The sequence below is a fragment of the Leucopleurus acutus genome, assembly GCF_964270905.1.
Source record: "Leucopleurus acutus genome assembly, chromosome: 15".
Classification (NCBI taxonomy): Eukaryota; Metazoa; Chordata; class Mammalia; order Artiodactyla; family Delphinidae; genus Leucopleurus; species Leucopleurus acutus.
This window is the reverse complement of record NC_139157.1, coordinates 67,230,526-67,257,145: the sequence shown is the minus strand read 5'-3', so window position 1 is coordinate 67,257,145 and position 26,620 is coordinate 67,230,526. Positions and strand designations below refer to the sequence as shown.

The following is a 26,620-nucleotide window of genomic DNA, read 5'->3' as shown; positions in this document are numbered from 1 at the left end:
GACACCCAGTTTTAGGAACTAAAACCCTTGTATAAATTTGTATTACTATTATAAAAAAAAAAATTGTATTACTATTCTAGAAAGGGGAGTGCCGTTTTTCAGGGCACTGTATTCCACTTGGTCTGTCTCTGAGGCCTATTAACCAATAAAACCGTTCTATTCTGCTGCTCTGGGACATAAGCAACAACGAAAAGGAGTAATGACCTTAGACCATAAATAAGTTGTCAGGCCAGCCAAGGGGACGAAGGAGAGACGATTAGCGCCAAGACTCGGGTTCCTCCCAGCGACCGGCGGCAGAAGGGGCGGAGCACGTTTCCGGCGAGGCGCTGGAGGCGGGGCGCGGGGGCTCGGGGGTGGGTCTCCCGGGAGCTGCGGAGACAACCTGCGCAGGGAACGCCGGGCATGTGCGCAGACTCAGTCGGCCGCCGGGAGGGAGCGACCTAGCGGGCGGTCGGGAAGAGCGCTGACCGGTCATCGGCTGTGAGCACGATGAGACCCGGAGAGGAGAGGCCGGTGGAGGGGGGCGCCTGCGCCGCCGTCTTCGAGGTGGAGCTGCTGAAACTGCGCGCGGCGGAGTGCATCGACGAGGCGGCCGAGCGCCTGGGGGCCCTGAGCCGCGCGATCTGGAGCGAGCCCGAGCTGGCCTACGAGGAGCACCATGCCCACGACGTGCTGACGCGCTTCTTCCAGAGCGAGCGCCCGGCCGCGTCGTGGGTGGTGCAGCCGCACTACCAGCTGGTCACGGCCTTCCGTGCCGAGTGGGGGCCGCCGCGGGGCTGGGCGGCGCCGAGCCCGCTGCACCTGGGCTTCCTCTGCGAGTACGACGCGCTGCCAGGCATCGGGCACGCCTGCGGCCACAACCTGATCGCCGAGGTCGGGGCGGCGGCCGCGCTGGGCGTCAAGGGGGCCCTGGAGAGCCTCCCTGGGCCGCCTCTGCCAGTGAAGGTGAGGTGGGGCCCGGGCTTGGGATTCCCATCGCCAGCCCAGGCCGGGACCGACCCGAGAAGGGCGGGAGCCGGCGCTTCCCGTGCGCCTCCGTCCCTTCCCACCCCGGGGCAGGTGTAGGGGACAGCACTCGACGTCCTGGCTTTTTCTAGTAGGCAGAACCCCTGGATCAAAGTCAGTAGTGCATGAGTTGCCGACCTAGCGACATTTTGCAGATTTTTGCTTTTTCTCTCCTGCGTAGTTGTAAACAATTGAGTGAACTCTCTCCCTTAGGAAAGAACTTAGAACCAAGCCTGGTTTTCGTGATGGCTTGTTTTTGGTAACGGGCAATCGCAATTTGCTGACAAGGTTGTGCAATCTCTGGGAGGTAGTTATTATAGGGATACCTGTAGACCCTCTTCGTTAGCCTCCAAAAAATCTTTTGTTTGTGGCAGTCCTAGGAGCTGTTGTGATTAGAATCATTGGAATTTGGATAGGAAATGTTCAGTCGTTAGAACTACAAAACCTCTAGAAGTATGCAAAAAATGGGAAGAGAGTGAACATTAACTACATGATCCTTAAGTCTTAAAGTTTATTTCGCGATTTTAAGATATAGCTCGATCCTTTAAACGGGGAAGTGTTTCTGTTAGCCACAGGGCAAGTTTAACCTTGTGTTACTCTGTTTTTCCAGGTGGTATATTCTTTCTGTGGGCTAAGATTGAATCACCACTGCTCAGGTTAAGGGGAAGACTAATGTTATATTTTAATATTCTTTAGCCCATTTTTTCCAGTGTCAGTAACCTTTCTCTTTTATCCTTACAGTTCCATCTTTTGTGGCTTTTTCTCTTTAGCTGCCTTCTCTTTTCTGCCTCTGGGCCTTGTTTTTCATCTGGCTAGGTTTTTGTTTTGTTTGGGGGAGGAGATGTCCTTTGCCATTGCATGAAGCACTGGAGAGATTTAGCTTTAGCCAGGTTTATGAAAGGTTCAGAGAAGTCAACAAGATTTAACCTGAAAAGTCATCAGATTTCATGAGTCAAGGGTTAAGAGTAAAAAGCAGTTTAAGAGTTTGGGTGCTTTATAACTTCTGACTAAAGCAAGACTTTGGGAAATACACACACTTCTGATTTTGAATGGTAATACTCAGTTTTAGTAAGGTTATCTGTCTTATCTGAAAATGGAATTTATGTTGATTCTCTTTGCAAGCCAAGAACTTTTCCAACTTGTTTCATTGTGTTCTTATACGTGACCTTGAAAGTATATTAGTTGTTTATAATTTTTCTTTGCTTTTAAAAATTGTTTGAAGAAGTTAAGTTTAAATATCAAAGTAAAATGTTTATTCTGTAAAGTTCTCTTTTGTTTAATTAGGTGTTTGGTGACCAATAAATCTGCCTGGTTGAGCTGGTGGAATCGAATTAGTAAGTTTGTGTAATAGTTGGCCGTTTCTAACCGTGGTATTAAGATTTATTCAATGCTTTTCATAAAGGATGAATGCGTTAAGACCTTCTAAAGAGGTAGTTTGGTAAGGAAACAGAGTTCAGGCCTGAAGGTCAGGGTATCTAATCCCAGCTCTGCTTTAAGCCTTGCTCTGTGATCTGGGGCAAGACATTTCACTCCATGCCTCAAAACCACCCTTCCTAAAATGATGATACAGATCGCTCACCTACCTCACAGGGTTGTTGTGAGGATAACTAATAAGTAACTAGAAAGTTCCTTACCAGTAAAAGGCTTATGAATAATTATATACACATATACTAAAAGACAGTCAAAAATAAGCTTTAAGAAGTAAGTCCTAAATAATTTTGAGGAACTTAGTATATAGTACTTATCTCTTTTCATCTTTGACATTAGTTCTATAAAATTGTGTTATAAGATTGGGAAAAGTTTCCTATAGAGGCTTTAGTACATACTTTGAGCCAAATTGGTATAATAATGTCAATTGCAAGTTGTGGTGAATTTAGCATGGTAGACTTATGCCCACTGCCTTATTTGAGTCAGAGAACAAAACCTCTCTTCATAGTTTGATTTAGATTGTGAATACATATGCAAGGGAACCTGACTGATACTGCCTGCTAGGATTTTTTGTTGCTCTGACACAGGTATTTCTTTCTAGGTAATTGTTCTGGGAACCCCTGCAGAAGAAGATGGTGGTGGCAAAATTGATTTAATCGAAGCAGGGGCTTTTAAAAATCTTGATGTTGTTTTTATGGCCCATCCATCTCAAGAGAATGCTGCTTATCTACCTGATGTGGCTGAACATGAGTGAGTAATCAAGTTGAAATAAACTTCGTGGTGGAAAACAGGCTATTAGAATACTTTAGTGACTTAACTGGAGGCTAAAACTCCGTACTTCTGCATTTAAAAAGTAAATTGAAAAAAAACAGTAAATTGAAAAAAAACAGTAAATTGAAAGATAATGATGTGATATTTGATTTCCATTGAACGACATTTGGTAGGCCCCTTCTAATTGAGATTTAATATGGTGTTCATAATTGAACTGTTAAAATACTGCCTAAAAAGCGTAAGAATAGCAAACAATATGTTGACACGTATGTTCTATTTTGAATTGAGAGGAATCTGGTTTCTGGACAATGTCTATCCTTTGATATGGAGTTGCATTTGCAGCTGAATAGATCTGCAAGAGACAGCTTTGTTAGTCTTGGGAAGAAAACACACTTCTCTAGTTTACTTATTTTGAGCTCTTTGCAAAAAGGATAAATTATGTTCCTGACGAAAAAATACAGAAACTGACTAGCTGTGGATTTGATTAGAATTTGCCAATATATCCTTTTCTGATTCGTCTGGTGCTGAAACTTTTTTTTTCTTTTTTATCTTTCTCTATGTTGAAAAGCTCACTTTTTTTGGTACCTAGGAGCATGCATCATTTAAGTGGTTTAAATTTTTTACATCAGAAATTTCAACCATAATAGTTAATGGTCCAGTTAGGGGTCTGGTCCCAAGGAGCCATGGCTCAGCTGCTTGAGGAAAACCCCATGTTCTCCTCTACAGTAGCCTGGGAGTAATCGCAGAACCACCCCAGCAGTGCTTCTAGATTGTGTGTTCAGTTATCCTGCATTTCTCTGCATGCCTTGTTTTCAGAGGGTGACTGTTTTAACTGTTCTGGTATTTTTGGTCTTATCACCAGGAATTGGTATTGTGACAGTAGGAAGAATCTTTCAACTTCCGTTTCAGGGATGCTGTACAGTAGTACCCCTCTGGAAAACCTTAGAGGTTAGAAATCTCTGCCAATGCCTCTGGCTAGAAGGGACCAGTGGCTGCAGGCAGGCTTCCCAGTCCATTAGCCTTCTAGGATTTAGGTTTAGGTAGGCTTCTTGGCCTTGATTCTGAAGTCAGTCCATTGGGCCTCAGGCCTTTTCTTAATATCTGGCTTCTTAGATTTTTCATTTGCCAACTTTTAAGATGGAAAAGAGAGCAAGAACAAAAATTTAATTTAAAAAATTACTAATCTATTCATGCTAAAAATCTGTAACAATAAATAAGATAAAGCACTATGTCCCTATTAATCACCTTTTTTCACATCCAGTCCCTTTTCTAGAGATACATATTCTCCCAGGACTTTGGGGGTATATTTATAGACATAAAATAGGTACATGTATGGACTTCCCTGGTGGTGCAGTGGTTAAGAATCCGCCTGCCAAAGCAGGGGACATGGGTTCAAGCCCTGGCCCAGGAAGATCCCACATGCCACGGAGCAACTAAGCCCGTGCGTCACAACTACTGAGCCTGCACTCTAGAGCCCGCGAGCCACAACTACTGTGCCTGCGTGCCACAACTACTGAAGCCCACGTGCCTAGAGCCTGTGCTCCACAACAAGAGAAGCCACTGCAATGAGAACCCTGCGCACCACAACGAAGAGTATCCACTGCTTGCCGCAACTAGAGAAAAGCCTGCACGAGCAACAAAGACCCCATGCAGCCAAAAATAAATAAATTAAAAAAAAAAAAAATAGGTACATGTATAAATTAAATCTTAAAGGAGGATTTTCCCCCCTCTGAAATAGTCTGCTAAATATATTGTTGATCTGGCTCTTGCTTTTTAAAATTAAACAATGTGTCTTGAATATCATTCCATATCAGTTTTTTTAAAATGTTCTTTTTTTAAAAAATAAATTTATTTATTTATTTATTTTTGGCTGTGTTGGGTCTTCGTTTCTGTGCGAGGGCTTTCTCTAGTTGCAGCGAGCGGGGGCCCCTCTTCATCGCAGGCCTCTCACTATCGCGGCCTCTCTTGTTGTGGAGCACAGGGTCCAGATGCGCAGGCTCCGCAGTTGTGGCTCACGGGCCCAGTTGCTCCGCGGCATGTGGGATCTTCCCAGACCAGGGCTCGAACCTGTGTCCCCTGCATTGGCAGCCTGATTCTCAACCACTGCACCACCAGGGAAGCCCTTAAATGTGCTTTTTAAGCCTAAAATACTAATGCTGATATAAAACAGGCATTAACATTTCTTTTCCTGTAGTTTATTGTGCTTTAATTGTACATAGATTTGAACCTTAGAAGAAATGGTGCTAGAGCCATTTTCATAAAGGACATCTTTTTCCATTTTATAATATTTATCACCAGTTTTGTTAAAATTCCAGTTTCTGAGTGATGGTGATAGATATAGATTGAGGAAATAACAAGTATCTTAAAATTTAAAATATATATTTGGATTTTGTTTTTTTTTGTTTTTTTTTTTTTTTTGCGTTACGCGGGCCTCTCACTGCTGTGGCCTCTCCCAATGCGGACGCGCAGGCTCAGCGGCCATGGCTCACGGGCCCAGCCGCTCCGCGGCATGTGGGATCTTCCCGGACCGGGGCACGAACCCGTGTCCCCTGCATCGGCAGGCGGACTCTCAACCACTGCGCCACCAGGGAAGCCCCCTGGATTTTGTTTTTTGAATAGAATGTTTGGAATCAGTAAAGAAATGCCATGAGCCGCCTGAATCTAGCTCATTAAAAAAATAAGTCTAGAGTGACTTTTTTTTTTTGCGTTACGCGGGCCTCTCACTGTTGTGGCCTCTCCCGTTGCGGAGCACAGGCTCCAGACGCGCAGGCTCAGCGGCCATGGCTCACGGGCCTAGCCGCTCCACGGCATGTGGGATCTTCCCGGACCGGGGCACGAACCTGTGTCCCCCTGCATTGGCAGGCGGACTCTCAACCACTGCGCCACCAGGGAAGCCCTAGAGTGACTTTTTAATAATTTAAATGTGGGTACTATTAATCACGCTTAAAAAGTGTTATCCAAACAAGTCATCATTATTAATTTTTTTTCTTTTGGAGTTATCAGACAAGGCCATGAGTCATGTGTTCAAAGAGTTAAAAAAACAAATGGAGGCAAGTCATCTTTATAAATAACTATTTAATATACAATCCTTTCTCTAAACCTTATTGTTTTTTATTGTATCTGAGTAGACTGGTATGAGAACTATTGGGAAGTGGAAAAACAATTTATAAAATTTTAAGGGGGATGTCCCTGGTGGCGCAGTGGTTAAGAATCCTCCTGCCAGTGCAGGGGACATGGGTTCGAGCCCTGGTCTGGGAAGATCCCACATGCCACGGAGCAACTAAGCCCGTATGCCACAACTACTGAGCCTGCACTCTAGAGCCCATGAGCCACAACTACTGAACCGGAGTGCCACAACTACTGAAGCCCGCACGCCTAGAGCTCATGCTCCGCAATAAGAGAAACCACCACAATGAGAAGCCCGCGCACCGCAACAAAGAGTAGCGCCCACTCACCGCAACTAGAGAAGCATGCGTGCAGCAACGAAGACCCAACCCAGACAGAAATATAATTAATTAATTAATTTTTAAAAAACTTTTAAGGTATTAGTGATACAGGTATTCTGGAACATTAATAAAATATTGGTCAGGAACAACTGACTTAACGCTAGAATATTTTATAATACTGTGAATATAATCTGATTTTTAGAGGTTGTCTTAACCCATTTCAAATGTCACCTTCTTTCCGTCTTTCCTTGATCTTTCCCCACCTTTAAGACAGAAAGAATTATTTGAGTTTTTGTAGACCTTTGATACAGAGCTATCACAGTACAGTGTAGAAGGAGACAGGAGCCATCTCTTTTGTAATTCCAGCACTTAATACAGTATTGCATTGTTCGTTTAAATTGAATTGTGTACAGATATAATTTGTACAGGAGCTCGATTGAGCAAAGTTCTTTTTCTCTGTTTTTTTGGAATGCCTTCTTTGTGTTAGTCACTGTATTACATAATAATAAACTAAAACTAAGGTATGTAAATTGCTATATTATTGCTACAAATTAATTCAGCAGTGTGAATTAATTTTGAATAATAGTTGGGTAGTTCTAATTACTTGGATTTTCTTACTTTGGTGATATTGAAAAAAGTAATTCCGAATGATGTTTTATTTCCTAGTGTGACTGTGAAGTACTATGGAAAAGCATCTCATGCTGCTGCTTATCCCTGGGAAGGACTAAATGCATTAGATGCTGCTGTCCTTGCCTACAGCAATCTGTCTGTGTTAAGACAACAAATGAAACCTACCTGGAGAGTTCATGGTACGAATGTCAAATACTTTGGGTAATAGATGGCGCTTAATATATTTCAGTGCAATATAATTCCTTAATTTTTGATTAAAAAAACATTTGGGAACATTTTATGTACTTTATGAATATTCCAATAATTTTTAACATTTTCAGAAATTCCTGGGACAGGATACTAGATGTTCATTTATGTGTGAGTAAGAAGATAAGATTATTTGTACATAAATAGAATGGTCATTTTGAGTATTAGAAATAATGTTTTTATGTAAGGATCTGTGTTCTTTCTGTGGATATTTGAAAGTTAGAACTTGATTTTTCAGTTATCCTCACTGTCTCTTAATATTCTGTGGGTATTTGAAAGTTAGAACTTGATTTTTTCAGTTATCTTCACTGTCTCTTAATAACAAAATTTCATCATTTTCTCATTTAAAAAAAAAGTGGTGGTTACTGGTTTTATGTACTCAAGTGCTATTAATCCTAAGTAACATCTTTTTAAATTATGTGTATCACCTTAATATATATACAGTAATAAAGTATTGTCTTGAAGGTGCAGATTTATTTTTTAGTTTATTTCCTTATGATTTAAGAAATTATTATACTTTAAGATCTGTTCTTTGCCTGATTTTGCTATAGTATGAAATTAGTTTGTAACTGCACTTTTACCAATTTTCTATGTTAGTTTCTTTAAAAAGAATAAACAGGAATATGTAAAAAATATATTTTTTAAAACAGGTCATATAAAATAGGTTTTGCATACTTATTTTCATTATTATTTTGAATGGATACATCTTCCTTCTCAGTCTAGTTCCAAATAAATGCATTTGTTTTGACAGTGGTAGTATATTTTGTCATCTTTGACTTGCATTGGTTTCTTGTTGGCATGAAAATTATTCTCCCAGAGCCAAATGCTATTTAAAATGGAATTCCTGAGGTATGAGGGTAATTACAGAGGCTCATACCATTGGTTTTTTTCCTTATGTCAAAAGTTTATCAAAATGTACAACTGTAACAAAACGCACTGAAATAAAAGTCTCTCCCAGAAGGCTTAAGATAGTTGTAAAAATTTGTAGCAGTTTCTTTATAGTCAGGAATCATAATTTCTTAACATCGTATAAATTCCTCAGACTAAAGTACATATAGACAGTTATTTTTTTTCCTATTAGCAAGAAAGTGTCACACTGTGCATAGAAACTTGTTGTGTAACATCAAAATCTTTGGTTGGCATATATGTGACGCTAATAAGTTTAAATTATTTTTCTTTATGTATATATTGGCTGAAAAACTTTATGGGTGTATTTAAGCTTAAAGAAATGATCTCCAAGCTCCAAGCTCAATTCCAGTAATTTGGTTCTTTTTATAGGTATAATAAAAAATGGTGGTGTAAAACCCAATATCATTCCCTCTTATTCTGAACTAATCTATTACTTCCGTGCACCCTCAATGAAAGAACTTCCAGTTTTGACCAAAAAGGCAGAAGATTGCTTCAGAGCTGCAGCTTTGGCTACTGGGTGCACAGTAAGAACTTTTAAGAGTTAATCTAAGTTATAATCAGAAGTATATATGTGGGCTGGGGTTGTTTATATTAAGTTACATTTAGAACCTAATTTGTCTCCCTTTTATTTGGCAATCAGTGCCTTGAATATGCAAAACCAGTTGACTGAATAGTTGATGTGAAAATCTTTCATTCTTATTTATTTTACTCAGTGTCTGCATAGGGAAGACTGCAGTCGTCTTATTACACAGGACTTAGAATAACTGATATTGCTGAGCTAGACTCCCTGCCTTTTTGCAAGTTATATTTTTCCTTATTGGCAGTTATGCTTTTGGAAATGCTGTATATAGTTCCTGTAAAGGGAACTTTATGGCAAAATCAGCCAAACCTATTTTTGGTGAAGTCACAGGTGTGTGTAATAGTGATATAAATACTTATGGCTTGCTGGAATGAAAGTTAAAATAGACACAGTAGTCAAGAGGTTTTGTTTATTTGACTCATAAAGTCGGCAACGTTTATGTACTAATCATATAGGGCCTACAGTGGGATGAGAAGCTCCAGCACTGCATAAATCTTGCCCTGGGGCAAGCCTGTAGTCTGGTTGGAGAGAGATAAGATCTGGATTTGTGCCTCTCAGCCTCACTGATTCTGTAACTTTTGGAAATGTTATTTAATATCTCTGGGCCTCCATTTTTTCTTGAAAAATGGAGATAATGATATAATCTATCTCAGGGTTCTTATGAGAATTAAATTTGTGAAGAGTTAGGGCCAACACCTCATACCTTATTTTTTTCTGCCCTCAGTAGACTGGAGATATATGATTTATTCAGATAGTAAGAGTGATGCTAAGATAGTATATGTTAAGTGTCCAAAGAGTAAAAATTTAAGCAATCATCCCTTATTCATTTATAATTATAGATATTTAAAATATTTATAACATAAAACATGAACTATTATCACTAGCTAATATCCCAAGGTATAATATTGCCTTATAATAATGTTCATTGTTTTTAGATTTGAGTCTATATAGAACTGAGATAAAATTGACATACAGCACTGTATAGGTTTAAGGTATACAACATAATGATCTGACTTACATACATCATGAAATAGATTATCACAATAAGTTTAGTGAACATCCATCATGTCACATAGGTACAACATTAAAGAAATGGAAAAGAAATTTTTTTCCTTTATGATGAGAACTCTTAGAACTTACCCTAACTTTCATGGATAATGTACAGCAGTGTTAATTATCTTTATCATGTTGTACTTACATCCCTAGTACTTACTTACCTTATAATTGGCAGCTTGTAACTTTTGCCTACTTTTGCCTAATTCCCCCTCCCGCCAGCACCCGACTCTGGAAGCTGTAAATCTGATCTATTTTTCTGTGAGTTTGCTTGTTTTTGAAGTATAATTGACCTACAACACTATGTTAGCTCCTGGTATACAACATAATGATTTCATAGTTCTGTTCATTTCAGAATGACCACCATGATAAGTCTAGTTGTCATCTGTCACCATACAAAGATATTACAGAATTATTGACTGTATTCCCCACACTGTACATTTCATACCTGTGACTCATTTATTTTGTACTGAATGTTTGTAATCTCCCTCACCTACTACTCTTTTCTCCCAAACCCCCTTCCCTCTGGCAACAACCTGTTTGTTCTCCTTATGACCCTGTTTCTGTTTAGTTATAGTTGTCCATTTGTTTTGTTTTTTAGATTCCACATGTAAGTGAAATCATACAGTATTTGTCTTTCTTTGTCTGACTTATTTCACTTAACATAATACCCTGTAGGTCCATCCATGTTGTTGCAAATGGCAATGTTTCATTCTTTTTATACAGCTGATTAATACAGCTGATTAATATTCCATTGTATATATGTATACCTTTAGCTATTGTTTTTACGTTCCATCTGTTGATGGACACGTAGACTGCTTCCATATCTTGGCTATTGTAGATAACACTGTAGTGAACATAGGGGTGCATATATCTTTTCGAATTAGCGTTTTTATTTTCTTCACACACCCAGAAGTGGAATTGCTGGAGAGTATGGTAGTTCTATTTTTAATTTTTTGAGGAATCTCCATACTGTTTTCCATAGTGGTTGTACCAATGTAGATTCCCACCAGTAGTGCACAAGGGTTCCCTTCTCTCCACATCCTCACCAACACATATTTGTTGTCTTTTTTGATAATAGCCATTCTGACAGATGTGAGGTGCTATTTCATTGTGGTTTTGACTTGCATTTCCCTAATGATTAGTGATGTCGAGCATCTTTTCATGTGCCTGTTCCTGTCTGTATGTCTTCTGTAGAAAAATGTCTATTCAGGTTCTCTGCCCATTTTTTAATGAAGCTGTTTGGTTTTCTGCTATTGATTTGTATGAGTTCTTTGTATATATTGGATATTAACCCCTTGTTGGATCTATCGTTTGCAAACATCTTCTCCCATTCAGTTGTGGCCTTCTTATTTTATTGATGGTAACCTTCACTGTTCAAAAGCCTTTTAGTTTGATGTAGTCCCATTCATTTATTTTTACTTTTTTTCCCCTTGCCTGAAGAGACATATTCAAAAAAAAAAATTGCTAAGTCTGATGTCAAAGAGCGAACTGCCTATGTTTTCTTCTAGGAGTTTTATGGTTTTAGGTCTTACATTTAAATCTTTAATCCATTTTGAGTTTATTTTTGTATATGGTGTGAGAAAGTAGTCCAGTTTAACTCTTTTGCATGTGGCTGTTCAGTTTTCCAAACGCCACTTATGGAAAGACTGTATTCATTGTATATTCTTACTTCCTTTTTTGTAGATTAATTTAGCAAAGGTGCATGGGTTTATTTCTGGGCTGTCTGTTCTGTTCCATTGCTCTATGTATCTGTTTTTGTGCCAGTACCATACTGTTTTGATTACCATAGCTTTGTAGTATAGTTTGAAATCAGGGAGCATGATACCTCCTTTTTCTTTCTTAAGATTGTTTTGGCTATTCAGGGTCTTTTTTGTTTCTTTACAAGTTTTAGAATTATTTGTTCTAGTTCTGTGAAAAATGCCATTGGTATTTTTATAGGAATTGCAGTGAATCTTTAGATTTCCTTGGGTAGTATGGTCATTTTAACAATATTAATTCTTCCAAACCTTGAATATGGTATATCTTTTCATCTGTTTGTCTCATCTTCATTTGCTTTCATCAGTGTCTTATAGTTTTCCAAGTACAGGTCTTTTACTTCATTAGTTAGATTTATTCCTAGGTATCTTATTCTTTTTGATGAGATCATGAATGGGATTGTTTTCTTAATTTCTCTTTCTGATAGTTTATTGCTAGTGTATAGAAATGCAACAGATTTCTCTATATTAATTTTGTATCCTGCAACTTTACGATATTCACTGATGAGTTCTAGTAGTTTTTTGGTGGTATCTTTAGGGTTTTCTATGTATAGCATCATGTCATCTGCAAACAGTTGACAGTTTTACTTCTTCCTTTCCAATTTGGATGCCTTTTATTTCTATTTTTTATCTGATTGCTGTGGCTAGGACTTCCAATGCTAAGTTGAATAGAAGTGGGCAGAGTGGACATCCCTGTCTTGTTCCTGATCTTAGAGGAAATGCTTTCAGCTTTTTACTGTTGATTAAGATGTTGGCTGTGGGCTTGTCGTATATGACTTTTTTTTAATTATTAATTTTTATTGGAGTATAGTTGCTTTACAATGTTATGTTAGTTTCTGCTGTACAGCAAAGTGAATCAGTTATACGTATACATATATCCCCTCTTTTTTAGAGTTCCTTCCCATTTAGATCACGACAGAGCATTGAGTAGAGTTCCTTGTGCTATACAGTAGGTTCTCATTAGTTATCTATTTTATATATAGTAGTGTATGTAAGTCAATCCCAATCTCCCAGTTCATCCCACCCCCGCCTTCCCCCCTTGGTATCCATACGTTTGTTCTCTACTTGTGTGTCTCTATTTCTGCTTGGCAAATAAGTTCATCTGTATCATTTTTCTAGATTCCACATATAAACAATATTACACGGTATTTGTTTTTCTCTTTCTGACTTACTTCACTCTGTATGACAGTCTCTAGGTCCATCTATGTCTCTGCAAATGGCACAATTTCATTTCTTTTTATGGCTGAGTAATATTCCATTTTATATATGTGCCACATCTTCTTTATCCGTTCCTCTGTTGATGGACATTTAGGTGGCTTCCACATCCTGGCTGCTGTAAATTGTGCTTCAGTGAACATTGGGGTGCAGGTGTATTTTTGAGTTACAGTTTTCTCTAGGTATATGCCCAGGAGTGAGGTTACTGGGTCATATGGTAGTTCTGTTTTTAGTATTTTGAGGGACCTCCATACTGTTCTCCACAGTGGCTGTACCAGTTTACATTCCCACCAACAGTGTAGGAGGGTTCCCTTCTCTCCACACTCTCTCCAACATTTATTGTTTGTAGATATTTTGATGATGGCCATTCTGACTGGTGTGAGGTGATACCTCATTGTAGTTTTGATATGCATTTCTCTAATAATTAGTGATGTTGAGCATGTTTTCATATATTTGTTGGCCATCTATATGTCTTCTTTGGAGAAATGTCTATTTAGGTCTTCCACCCATGTTTTGATTTTTTTCTTTGATATTGAGCTGCATGAACTGTTTGTATATTTTGGAGATTAATCTCTTGTCGGTTGTTTCACTTGCAAATATTTTCTCCCAGTCTGAGTGTTGTCTTTTCGTTTTGTTTATGGTTTCCTTTGCTTTGCAAAAGCTTTTAAGTTTAATTAGGTCCCATTTGTTTATTTTTGGTTTTATTTTCGTTACTGTAGGAGTTAGGTCAAAAAAGACTTTGCTGCAATTTATGTCAAAGAGTGTTCTGCCTATGTTTTCCTCTAAGAGTGTCTGGCCTTACATTTAGGTTTTTAATCCATTTTGAGTTTATTTATTCTTTTACGTGTAGCTGTTCAGTTTCCCAGCACCATTTATTGAAAGACTGTCTTTTCTCCATTGTATATTTTTGCTTCCTCTCTCATAGATTAGGTGACCATAATTAGGTGTGTGGGTTTATCTCTGGGCTCTCTATCCTGTTCATTGATCTATATTTCTGTTTGACTTTTGTTATTGAGGTATGTTCCCTCTACACCTCCTTTGTGGAGAGGTTTTTGTTTGTTTGTTTTAATTTATTTATTTATTTTATTCTTGGCTGTGTTGATTCTTCGTTACCGCGTGCAGGCTTTCTCCAGTTGCGGTGAGCGGGAGCCACTCTTTGCCATGGTGTGTGGGCTTCTCATTGCAGTGGCCACTGTCATTGCGGAGCACGGGCTCTAGGCACACGGGCTCAGTATTTGTGGCACATGGGCTCAGTAGTTGTGGCTCGCGGGCTCTAGAGCACAGGCTCAGTAGTTGTGGTGCACGGGCTTAGTTGCTCCGCGGCAGGTGGGATCTTCCCGGACCAGGACTTGAACCCATGTCCCCTGCATTGTCAGGTGGATTCCTAACCACTGCGCCACCAGGAAAGTCCCTGAGAGTTTTTATCATAAAGGGATGTTGAATTTTGTCAAAAGCTTTTTCTGCATCTACTGAAATGATCATATGATTTTTATTCTTCAATTTATTAATGTGGTGTATCACATTGATTAATTTGTGGATATTGAACCATTCTTGTTGCATCCCTGGGATAAATTGCACTTGATTGTAGTATATAATCCTTTCAATGTATTGTTGAATTCAGTTTGCTGATATTTTGCTGAGGATTTTTGCATCTATGTTATCAGTGATACTGTCCCATAATTTCATTTTTTGTGACATCTTTGTCTTGTTTTGGTGTCAAAGCGATACTGGCTTTATAGAATGAGTTTGGAAGTGTTCCTTCCCTGCAACTTTTTGGAATAGTTTGAGGATAGGTATTGACTCTTTTCTAAATTGTTTGGTAGAATTCACTTGTGAAGTCACATGATCCTGGACTTCTGTTTATTAGAAGTTTCTTTTTATTAGTGATTCACTTCATGAATTTCATTACTGGTAATTGGACTGTTCATATTTTCTGTTTCTTCCTGTTTCAGTCTTGGGAGATGGTACATTTCTAGGAATCTGATTATTTCTTCTAGGTTGTCCACTTTACTGGCGTATAATTGTTCATAGTAATCTCTTGGGATCCTTTTGTTTTCCTGTGGTGTCATTTGTAACTTTTCCTTTTTCATTTCTGATTTTAGTGATTTGGGCCCTCTCTTTTTTTCTTGATTAGTCTGGCTAAAGATTTGTCAATTTTATTTATCTTTTCAAAGAACCAGCTCTTAGTTTCTATATTTTCTGTTGTTTTTTAGGCTCTATTTCGTTTATTTCTTCTCTGATCTTTATGATTTCTTTCCTTCTACTAACTTCAGGTTTTGTTTGTTCTTTTCTGGTTCCTTTAGGTGTAAGGTTAGATTGTTTATTTGAGGTTTTTCTTGTTTCCTGAGCTAAGCTTGTATTGCTATAAACTTCTCTCTCAGAACAGCTTTTGCTGCATCTCATGGATTTTGCATTGTTGTGTTTCCATTTTCATTTGTCTCCAGGTATTTTTATTTCCTCTTTGACTTATTTAGTGACCCATTGGTTGTTTAGGAGCATTGTTTAGCTTCCACACATTTGTGATTTTTGCAGTTTTTTTCTTGTAGTTGATTTCTAGTCTCATATGTGTGGTCAGAAAAGATGCTTCATATGATTTCAGTCTTCTTAAATTTACTGAGACTTGTTATGTGGTCTAGCATGTTACCTGTCCTGGAGAATGTTGTATGTATCCTTGAAAAGAATGTATTCTGCTGCTTTTGGATGGAATGTTCTATATATATCTGTTAAGTCCATCTGGCCTTAATGTGTCATCTAAGGCTAGTGTTTCCTTATTGGTTTTCTGTTTGGATGATCTATTCCTTGATGTAAGTAGGGTGTTAGTGTGTTACAGTCAGTTTCTCCCTATATGTTAGCTAATATTTGCTTTATGTATTTTGGTGTTCCACATGTTGGGTGCCATGTATATTTATAAATATTATATTTTCTTGTTGGATTGACCTCTTGATCATTGTGTAATGTCCTTCTTTGTCTCTTGTTACAGTCTTGTTTTAAAGTCTGTTTAGTCTGAGTATTGCTCAGTATTGCTATCCTGTATTGCCAGTATTGCTATCCTGGTTTTCTTTTCATTTCCATTTGCATGGAAATGCCTTTTTCCATCCCTTCACTTTCAGTCTGTCTGTGTCTTTAGATCTGAAATGAGTCTCTTGTAGGCAGCATATATATGGGTCTTGTTTTTGTATCCATTCAACCACTCTGTGTCCTTTTTTTTTTTTTCAGCCACGCCATGTGGCTTGCAGGATCTTAGTTCCCTGACCAGGGATTGAACCTGGGTCCCAGCAGTGAAAGCAATGAGTCCTAACCACTGGACCACCAGGGAATTCCCCATATTTGGATTCTTCTCTCTCTTTTTGTATATGTATCTATTATAGACTTTCTTCTTTCTCCTTTTTATATTCTCTCTTTATCTTTTAAATTTTTTTAAAATTTATTTATTTTTGGCTGTGTTGGGTCTTCGTTGCTGTGCACGGGCTTTCTCTAGTTGTAGCGAGTGGGGGCTACTCTTCGTTGAGGTGCACAGGCTTCTCATTGCGGTGGCTTCTCTTGTTGCGGAGCACTGGCTCTAGGCATGTGGGCTTCAGTAGTTGTGATGCAAAGGCTTAGTAGTTGTGGCTCGCAGGCTCTAGAGCGCAGGCTCAGTAGTTGTGGTGCACAGGCTTAGTTGCTCTGCGGCATGTGGGATCTTCCCAGACCAGGGTTCGAACCCATGTCCCCTGCCTTGGCAGGTGGATTCTTAACCACTGCCACCAGGGAAGCCCCTCTCTCTTTATCTTTAATTTTTGCCATTTAAGGACAGCATGATCCTCTTTGGGTTGATCCTATTTGGGATTCTCTGTGTTTCCTGGACTAGATGTCTGTTTCCTTTCCCAGGTTAGGGAAGTTTTCAGTTATTATGTCTTCAAATATGTTCTCTGCTCCTTTTTCTCTCTCTTCTCCTTCTGGGACCCTGATAATATGAATGTTAGTACTCTTGATGTTGTCCCAGAGGACTCTTAAACTGTCTTCATTTTTAAAAATTCATTTTTCTTTTTTCTCTTCAGCCTGAGTGATTTTCACTACTCTGTCTTCCAGTTTCATTCATCTGTATCGTCTAATCTACTATTGATTCCTTCTAGTGTATTTCTTATTTCAGTTATTGTATTCTTTAGCTCTGATTCTTTTTTATGTTTTCTAACTCTGTTAAAAACTTCTGACTCCTCACTCTGTTCATCCATTCTTCTGAGTTTTTTGAGCATCTTTATGATTGTTACCTTAAACATCTTATCAGATAGATTGCTTATCTCCTCTTCTCCTATATTTTAAATAGTCTTTTAATAATTTTTTATGTTTTGGCTGACTTGTAGTATCTACTTAGGTTGTCATTGTTTCTAACTTAGATGTTGCTAAAAGTAGAATATTATCTCTGTCATTTTATAATTGGTTTCTGCTAATGCTATTGGGATTATCTTTAGTTTGTGGGAGTATTGCCCATTTTTGATTTAGTCAAATCTAAATCTGTAAATCCTCTTAACTGGGCACATATAAACTGCTTCTGTATCTTCATGCACTGAAATTAATAAATGAGGACCATAGTCAACCCTTCCGCATTGTGAATCTTCTGTCTTGCTCAGGATATGTTATACCTTTCAGACCAGGCAGTGGTGTCAGTGTCAGTTTGTATATTGAAAATTGGTAAATCTTGATTTCTTTCTTTTAGAGGCTATAGCCTATGGCAGTATTTCTTAAGTATGTGATTTTGGGACCACATGCATCAAAATTACTTGGGGGTGCTGGCTAAAATGGAGACTCCTGGCCTCTCCCACACCCTGTTTAGGGACTGAAGTTGAGACTCACTGACTAGGTGACCTCGTGTGCTTTGGTGCATATATAATGTAAAGGAGAGAGGGTCCTAGGAACTCCCGTTATAGAAAAGCATACTTTTTTAAGGTAAAAGATTTGAGAGAGTTTATATCCTGAAGGGGAGGTGCCTCCTCTTAAACCTCTTTCTGTTAGAGAACTATTGCTGGTTTGAAAATTAGATAGTGAATTTGAGTTTCTTAATTCAAAATTTGTTTTATAATTTTTTTATTAGGTAGAAATTGAAGGTGGAGCACATGATTATTACAATGTTCTTCCCAATAAGAGCCTGTGGAAAGCTTATATTGAAAATGGAAAAAAGCTGGGAATAGACTTCATTTCAGAAGATGCAATGTTGAATGGCCCTTCAGGTGATTAAGTTCTTTCAAACATATCATATGCTATTTGAGGAAGGGAAGTACCACCCATGGTTAAATGGTTTTGTTTAACAGCTTTCGAGGTTGGGGGAGGTATTGCTCCTGATTTTTAATGAGTTTTTTCACAAACTTAATGGGTAGGGGAAAGACACTAATGCACTCCTCAGTGAATGTAGAATGTCAAGTGAACAGATTTGTTTTTAGAAGTAGTCAACATACTCTTTGCTTTATATTCTAAGTATTTCTAGTGTTTAAATTTGCTTAGTTCTAATTTTTAAGTAAGCTACTTAAAGGGGAAATAGAATTTTAATTCATCTCCAGTCATCAGTAAGCAGGTTACTAAGGACTTAGTTACATGGGGGCATTTTCAGTTTCTGAGGAGTAACAAACAGTTATTAGAATTTAAGTAATCATAAGCATATCAGGTTATTTTAGGTTTTTTTCCTTTTAAGAGCATTATTACGTTTGCATGTTAGAAAAGCCTCTCTTAAAATATAATAATAAATGTTGATGAAATAGACTCAGAGGGGCTTGGAGATAAAAACAGGGTGTTGATGTCATTCAGTGAGATAAGAGTTCAAGAGAAAGAGCAGGCTGGAGTATGGTGGGTTGGTATTAATTATTAGTTTGTTAAATTTGAGGTGTTCACAGGACTTCTAAGGAAAGCTGTCCAGTAGCCTGTTCCAAAAGTTGTTTGGGTGGAGACTTGAGGGGTTGTCAATACACGAGAGGTGATTGAAAACATAGGTTTCAATGTGGATGAGGTTGCCCAAGTACACAGGAGGAGGAGTAGCCCAGAGATGAAACCCTAGGGATCACCAGTACTCAGGTGACAGGTGAAGGAAAGTGACTAGAGAGGGAGACAGAGGAAGCCAGACAGTCAGGAGAGTGGAGTCATGGAAACCAAAAGAGTAGAGAGTTTCTAGAAAGGAAGGAGCAGTAAATCATGTCAGGTGCTATAGAGATTAAGATAAGTGTGCTTTAGCGTCCATTGGACTAGCAATTAGAAATTCATGGTTTGTCTTACCTTTCCAAGGATCTACTGATTTTGGAAATGTTACTTTTGTGGTTCCTGGGATTCATCCATATTTTTACATTGGCTCTAATGCCTTGAATCATACAGAACAATATACTGAAGCTGCAGGTAAGTGTTATTACAAGTGAATGTTTTGGCATATTCTCTTTTCGTAGTAGTAGTTGCCTTTCTAACTGTTCAGGTTAGCCTGTTATTACTTCTTTACCTAACAACACCTCAGGAAATACTATATTGTGGTGGGCAGTTGGAGAGGCAATTTAGATATTGAAAGCTAACCAGAAAACTAATAAAGTAATTGTAATACGTATGAGGTTATCTTTATTCATTTTGTCTACCTTTTAGGATCACAAGAAGCTCAGTTCTATACTTTGAGAACGGCCAAAGCTCTGGCAATGACTGCATTGGATGTTATTTTTAAACCAGAGCTGCTAGAAAGAATCAGAGAGGATTTTAAATTGAAACTTCAAGAAGAAGAGTTTTTAAATACAGTAGAATAAAAGGAAGATTTAGGAGCCACTCACGGATCATGAAGAAGTGATGATTTTCTTCTTTAATCTTTTTTAATGAGGGAGGAGGGCATGGCTTGTTTTTCAGTCTTAAGGGAGTCATATTCCCCTTACCTGAAAAGTGAGGACACGATGTGGAGAAAACACATTACCTCATATCTAGAGTGAAAATTTCACAAATCTGTATATGATGGAATTGTGACATTTCAGGGCTGGTATGTAATGGCATTTCATAAAGAACCTGGATGACACATGGTTTATCAGTGATAACATTTTATAAATCCATATGTTGTGTGAGTGTATTTTGAAAAATCCAAGAGATTTCAAGCCTTATATCCAGAATTGCCACATGAAAGATTTTTTTTGATATAGGGTGGTAACATTGTTCTATAAAGTTGCTTTAAAATTCAAGTTCTAAATTTAGGGAAGGTTCATTTGGAATATCTGACTATATCTGTTCTGGTTTAGAGAATTTCTTCATTGACAATAAAAGTATGCTTTTTATCAGAAATGCTGTGGGGAAACAACTAGAAACTCAGGTACAAAGAATAAGCTTTTGTTTTACCAGTTGAAGGAAAATGAAAATGTTCTTTTTTATATATACTTTACTCTGAGAGGTGGCATTAAAGTGCTATTCCTCATTCCATATTTCAGTAATAGAAAAAATGGTAAATGGATAGGATTAGACTCTTCCTGTAAGGTGTTTGCTTGGTAGCCCCATGTGTTCCAGAGGAATTAGAGGAGTGATGTCTGCTTATCTTGAATGTTAATGCCATATAACTGATCCCCTCCACCTAGCAGGCCTATTCAGGTTTCTTCTCAGAAGCTAGCCTGTCCAGCTTGAGTAAACTCAGTAGTTTATTAAATTTAGGGGACAGAATTCTAAGCCTCCTTAAGCCCCATGCTAGCTCAATATAAACTAAAAAGTATTGTAAGTTTTTCCTGGTGTGACTTTCTTGAACACGATAAGAGAATGTGAAACAAGTATCCGGTAAAACAAATATTTTACGCTGTGAATATAGTAAAGGTCCAGTAGACTTTATTTTAAAGGGAGTCCTCAAGTTTGAGTGTAAGCATTCCAGAAATGGAAGGGGAGGGAGGGAAAAGTGAGCATTTGGCCTCTGCTGTAAGCAAGTCACTTGGGTGCTCTGTGCCTTCAGCTCCTCATTTGGAAAGTTAGATTAGATCCCTCATCCTTACAGTCCTTTAAACCTCTAATTCCTATTCTATCTGAAATTATTTAAAGTTGAAACAAGGAGAAGGGAATTTGGGTGGAGAGTTAGTAGTTGAGAATTGCTTTTCTTCTGTATCAGAGGTCTGCAGACTGCGGCCTGATTTGGCAAGCAGCCTGATTCTGTATGGCTAGCATGCTGGAAATGGTCTGTACATTTTTAAAGGGTTGTAGAAAAAAATAAAGCGTCAGAGACCAGATCGTGTGGCCTGCGAAACCTAAAATATTTACAATCTGGCCCTTTGTAAGATAAAGTTTGCCAGCCCATCCTATGTAACAGTAAAATAAAAACTGTTTCTCTTTGACTACATCTTATAATCAGATCTCCTAGAAGAAAACTTGAAGCCTCTGAATTGAAAACATTAAGAAAGGGATTTAGACAGCAGTGCTCTGTGTTGACCATTATAATGCATCAATGGTTTCTCCTCATTGAGGGTTCTGGCTCTTTCGAAGTTCGCTTTTTTTTAGCATTTACTTTGTTCTGGGATACAGCTACCCTGCTGCCTTAAGGCTGTCCTCTATGCAAGCTGCTCTTCTAACCCTTCACATCAGCTTTTAGAACATGATCCTCCATGACACTCTGATTATTTATAACCTCAAACAGGCATGGTTGGTATGTATTTTACAAACAGAAGAGGGATCAACAAAGGCTTCACGCTGAGAATTGGATATGTCCAAGACCTCTGGTTTATAAAAACAGAATTAGTTTCCTAATTATCAATTTAATACATTTCTCAACTACAAGCTTCAAATTCCTTATATAAATCCTGCACACTAAGGAATGTGGTTTTATTTTCTAAAGCCTCCCTAAAATTCTAGAACAGTGATTGTTAACTGGTGTCCTGACACACTGATATTCTCCTGTCTCTTGTGAACTGTCACAAGTTTATTGTTACTCATACAAAGTATTTGTGATGAATTTACTTTTTAAAAACGAATTAGAGAAAATGTCAGGTTAGCATTTTGTTGTTGCCGATTCACTTGTGTTCTGATAAGCATCCTGCATGAGAGAGCAAGGTGTCGAGTTGCTGCTGATGTGCAGGGGAGAGGTACAGTCTGTACCAGTGCTATCTGCCACAACCCAGTCAGAGGAGGTAATGTTGACAATACCGCTAAGATTTCTGTCCCTTCGGAGTTTCTGTAAGATTTTTTTTTCCTTTCAACATTTAAAAAACTTGGTCAAAATATGGGATTACCCATTGAAATATGTCCTGAATTTATCATGTCAGAAAAGAGGTTGAAATGCTCCAGAGTCTATCTAGAAGTATATATTTTTTTTCCCCAGATCTCACCTTGGCATTTTACATTATTTTACTTTAAGTTATTTAATATAATTCAGACTTTTTAAATCCCTTTTTATATATCAGTGAATTAACTGAGCCATATTACACTGAAAAGTGTAAATAAATAACATAAATAAATGCTGAGTCAAAAAATCTGTCCAGAGGAACAATTGTAGCTAATCTTCACTCTGCCATTTGAATTTGGGCGACTACTTCATTTGTAATGGTAGTTTTTCCTTTTGGAACTAAGTTCTTTCTTTATCCTCATACTTCAATGGCATGTTTGGAATGTGCTAAATTTTCATAAACATTAATACTTAGCTTAAATTATCATTATTGATTTGTCCTCATACTTTGGATTAAGTCTCCAAAGATTTTGGAAGATAAATGGGGAAGCACTCGATTACAGGAGAACAGTGTCACTTCTAGATAAAAAGGGTTATATATAGCTCTTTATATTTAAAAGATGAATATTTATTTTTAGGAGGTTGACACATGAATAGGACTTTTTCAAAATTTTGTGTCTTGATTTTGAGGAAGGGGGCAACTAAGTTTTTCTCCCAGAATTAATTTGAATGATGACACTTTACTGTCACTTGGATTCGGTGATTGTGTGTTATTCCTCCACTAGATTGTATGTTCTTTGAAGCCATTGTCTTCTCAATATGCTTAATTTCCTTCAAGTACACTAAAACCTGACTCACCTGGAAAAAAACAGGCCAAGCTGAGTTCATGTAAAGTTTAAAATAATATAATTTTTTAAATATGGAATTAGAGATATCTCAACTAGAGATATAGGTGGACCTGCTTGAGGTATCTTTGTTTTTATGGAAAATGCTTTTATTACATGCCTTTTTTTTTTTTTTTTTTTTAACTTCCACTGTTCACAGGCCGAACGAAAGGCCTTTTCCTCAAATAGCAACTTTTGGCTATCTTTGTTAAATTAATAGACTTTAAAGGTATAATTCAAATTAATGGTTTAAATTTAATTACAGATTGAAAATGTTTTCTCTTTTGTGACTTAATTTTAAAAGCAGGCCTGACTTAATATGGGACCTGTATAAAACAATTATACTGAACAATTATATTAGACTGAGTATAGCTAATATTTAGCTTGCCTCTTAAAATTGTCAGACTGCTATTCAGTTTTAAAAACTACCCATAGTTTATGAACTACTCAGGAAGATTTTCCCTTTTAATTGCTTCTTCGTGTAGTACTCATAAGGGCTGGGGCATTTAGGATAAACTAGAACATTTTCATGTGTTTTATGAATACTTGTATAAACTGAAAGTGTTTTGATTTCCCACAATCCTCCAAAGGACTGTTTATTTATTGATGAGTTGTGTTGATATTTTTGCTGTTACAATTTCAGCAATGGAGTTCAGTGAACGTTTGTCGAGGAGAGCCTACTTCTAAGCACTGGGGGGAAGACAAAGAGTAAGATATGGCCCATGCCCCAAAAAAACTTGTGGTTGGTGGTAAGTTCTCATAAGATTTGCTTCATCTGAGCACACTGGGATTGAGGGAACATCTGAAGGCTGCTGTCTTGGAAATTTTTGAGGAAGTGTTTCTAAAACACTTAAAAATACCTGAGTCATGTCAGTCTGTTTGAATAAAAGAAATCGATATGAAAAGTCTTTTCTTAAAAAATGATTGTCTTATTTTATAGTATATTCTTTTTTAAAAAACATTTCCGATAGCTGTGTTTTATACATTTCTTTTTATCTGAAGCATCTCTGGTCTTCTGGAAAATGTCCTACATAGTGCTAGCCTTCAAACTATCAAAGTAAATTTTCATTGTAAAATAAATTAATTGTCTTTGTGCCAGCTAGCAACTCTTTATAAGTCTGTAAGGTATGAAAAATTACATCTTTTTTTTTTTACATACTTCAAGCATTTTACAAATCAATTAAATAGTTGAGGATAGTGCATTTTGACATGTATAAAATAATTTTTTCAAGTAAGCAATCAGTCTCTACTACCATCAGATCATAGTCATTTTTAAAATATTTTAATACATACATATTAAAGTATGTATGAAAAAATCTAAAATGTTAATAAATGTGTTTATCAAATAGCAATGGTCTTGGGGTTTTTTTCAACATAATTAAGGAGTTTTAAAAATATATGAAGATAAAGCACAGTTACCCAAATACAATGTGATATATTATATTCTCTTATGCATCAGTATTACAGATGTTGATTTGCTTTTAAACTTTAAACGTCGTATTATTTATATGAGAATTTTAAAAGAACAATTAAGTTCTTTTGTGTAAAAATAAATGTTTTACTAGTCTCGGATGCTGAAAAATGCCAATGCAAGTTTTACATGGTAAGAGGTAGGTACATAATTACAGTATTGAATTTTCTTTAAAAATTATTTTTCAACTTCAATACAAAGTAATTTCATGTAATAACTCAAATGCAGTAGAGCAGGTTTTTAGATTCTTAACAATGGCTAAAGAATAAGTGCCTCACGTAAGAAAAATTACAGGTGTCTGTGTTTTTTGGTTGAAACTTGCTTTCAAAATAGAGTCCAAGTCTGTTCTTTTTTTCCAGTGATTAAAATGTAAGATTAGCTTTGGTTGGTTTAGTGGATAAAAGCGTCCAATCACCTTAAAATATAAACCTCAGAAATACAAAATACAAAAGAATATCAGGTCAAGGTCTTAAATAGACAAGAATCTCGTTTAGGTCAAAGACCAAGTAGACATTGCCCCACTGGGTAAACAATAAATTGCATTTGAGAGAGTTTGAACTTTTATCTATTTGTTGTGTCACTAATGCCTGACAATATTTTGTTTGGCTCAAGACAATGGAAAGCAGTTCAAAAACTTCATGTTTTCCCACTTGAGCTTAATATATTCAAAGAATACCAAACCTTCTAGGTCCAAGCATTGTTGCTGCCTGTAAATGATACGGATTCAGCATTCACGACCACTTCATGCCTTGTCATCTGATCTGAGTCATTCCCTGCAGGAGGATCATGTGTTGTGTATGAGGACCTTAAAGAGTTTGATGTGAACCTAAGTACCCCTTGGTTGTGAGTAAAGAGTTCAAGTTTGCTTATAGCTTGATAGAGGGGTAGGATGCCACCTGTGAAGAAGTAGACTTAGATGCAGTTGAAGCCTAAAGTTTTAAACTATTGTCCAAGCCCCATTAATCGCTGAAAGTGGTAATGGGTACTAAGTTATCGTTCAGCCTAATGTTTCTTTAGAGATGGAGCGGTTACCCATAGCAACTGTTTGGTATACCTCCCATTGTCTTTATTTTTATTTTTTTATAAATTTATTTATTTATTTATTTTGGCTGTGTTGGGTCTTTGTTGCTGCGCATGGGCTTTCTCTGGTTGTGGCGAGTGGGGGCTACTCTTCGTTGTGGTGCACCGGCTTCTCGTTGCGGTGGCTTCTCTTGTTGTGGAGCATGGGCTCTAGGCGCACGGGCTTCAGTAGTTGCAGCATGTGGGCTCAGTAGTTGGGGCTCGCGGGCTCTAGAGTGCAGGCTCAGTAGTTGTGGCACACGGTTTAGTTGCTCCACGGCATGTGGGATCCTCCCGGACCGGGGCTTGAACCCGTGTACCCTGTGTTGGCAGGCGGATTCTTAACCACTGCGCCACCAGGGAAGTCCTCCCATTGTCTTTAGAAAGCTTTTAGCTTCTGCCCATTTATCCCAAGTCACAAAACCCACTTAGGTGGGTTGTGTGTTTCTTAAGAGAAGCTTCCTTGTAAAACAATATGTATATAAGAAGAGTTTGTGATAGAAAATCCCAGCCAGAAAGAGATTGCAGCCATGGTTATTTTGGATTTTTATCTCTCCAATAGATAAAGTAGGTGTCTCCAATCACATTTTAGCCCGTGTTCTCCAGCTTCTGATGTTGCTATTACCCCACCCACTCTCTGCCACTTTTTAAGTTCTGGCCTAAATATTTATTCCATTGATCCAAGGTTGGACAAAAATGAATTTAGAAAATCAAGGGGAAGAAGCTACAAAGGCTTAGAAATTAACGCACAAAGCACAAATTTCTTATTCTAAGATGATAACAGATAATTTGACTAATAAAACTTGTTTTCTGTCCTCACTCCAATGTCATAACCACATTTATTACCTATTAATATATGGCCTGATCTATCCATTCCCACTGCCAAAGATATATATTTTCTGCATATTCAGAAGCATGTTCTTCATGTTGAACCAGTTGTTGATGTTTTGGTTATTTGGAGGGTTTGTTTATTTGTTTTTAACAGTGTGAAGGATCCTTATTCTGGCCTCATTTGCAGACAGCCATCATTGAGCTCAGGGTAGTTTGAGTAGAA

The 26,620-nt window shown here is 37.7% G+C and overlaps 1 protein-coding gene across 2 annotated transcripts; it reads left to right on the top strand.

Moving 5' to 3' along the window:
- The first annotated feature begins 429 nt into the window (after positions 1–429).
- PM20D2 (peptidase M20 domain containing 2) lies at positions 430–22,755 on the top strand. Of its 2 annotated transcripts, XM_082856039.1 has the most exons (7): positions 430–945; positions 3,035–3,183; positions 7,317–7,459; positions 8,805–8,959; positions 18,109–18,244; positions 19,287–19,394; positions 19,629–22,755. In XM_082856039.1, the coding sequence occupies exons 1-7, from the start codon at positions 490–492 to the stop codon at positions 19,781–19,783; spliced, it is 1,302 nt and encodes a 433-aa protein (XP_082712165.1). In that variant the 5' UTR covers positions 430–489; the 3' UTR covers positions 19,784–22,755. The 2 variants fall into 2 exon arrangements, 1 of the variants encoding a protein (XP_082712165.1); XR_014326795.1 differs by lacking the exons at positions 7,317–7,459; positions 8,805–8,959; positions 18,109–18,244; positions 19,287–19,394; positions 19,629–22,755 and adding an exon at positions 4,892–5,571 and having other exon boundaries at positions 3,035–4,528.
- Positions 22,756–26,620: the final 3,865 nt, after the last annotated feature.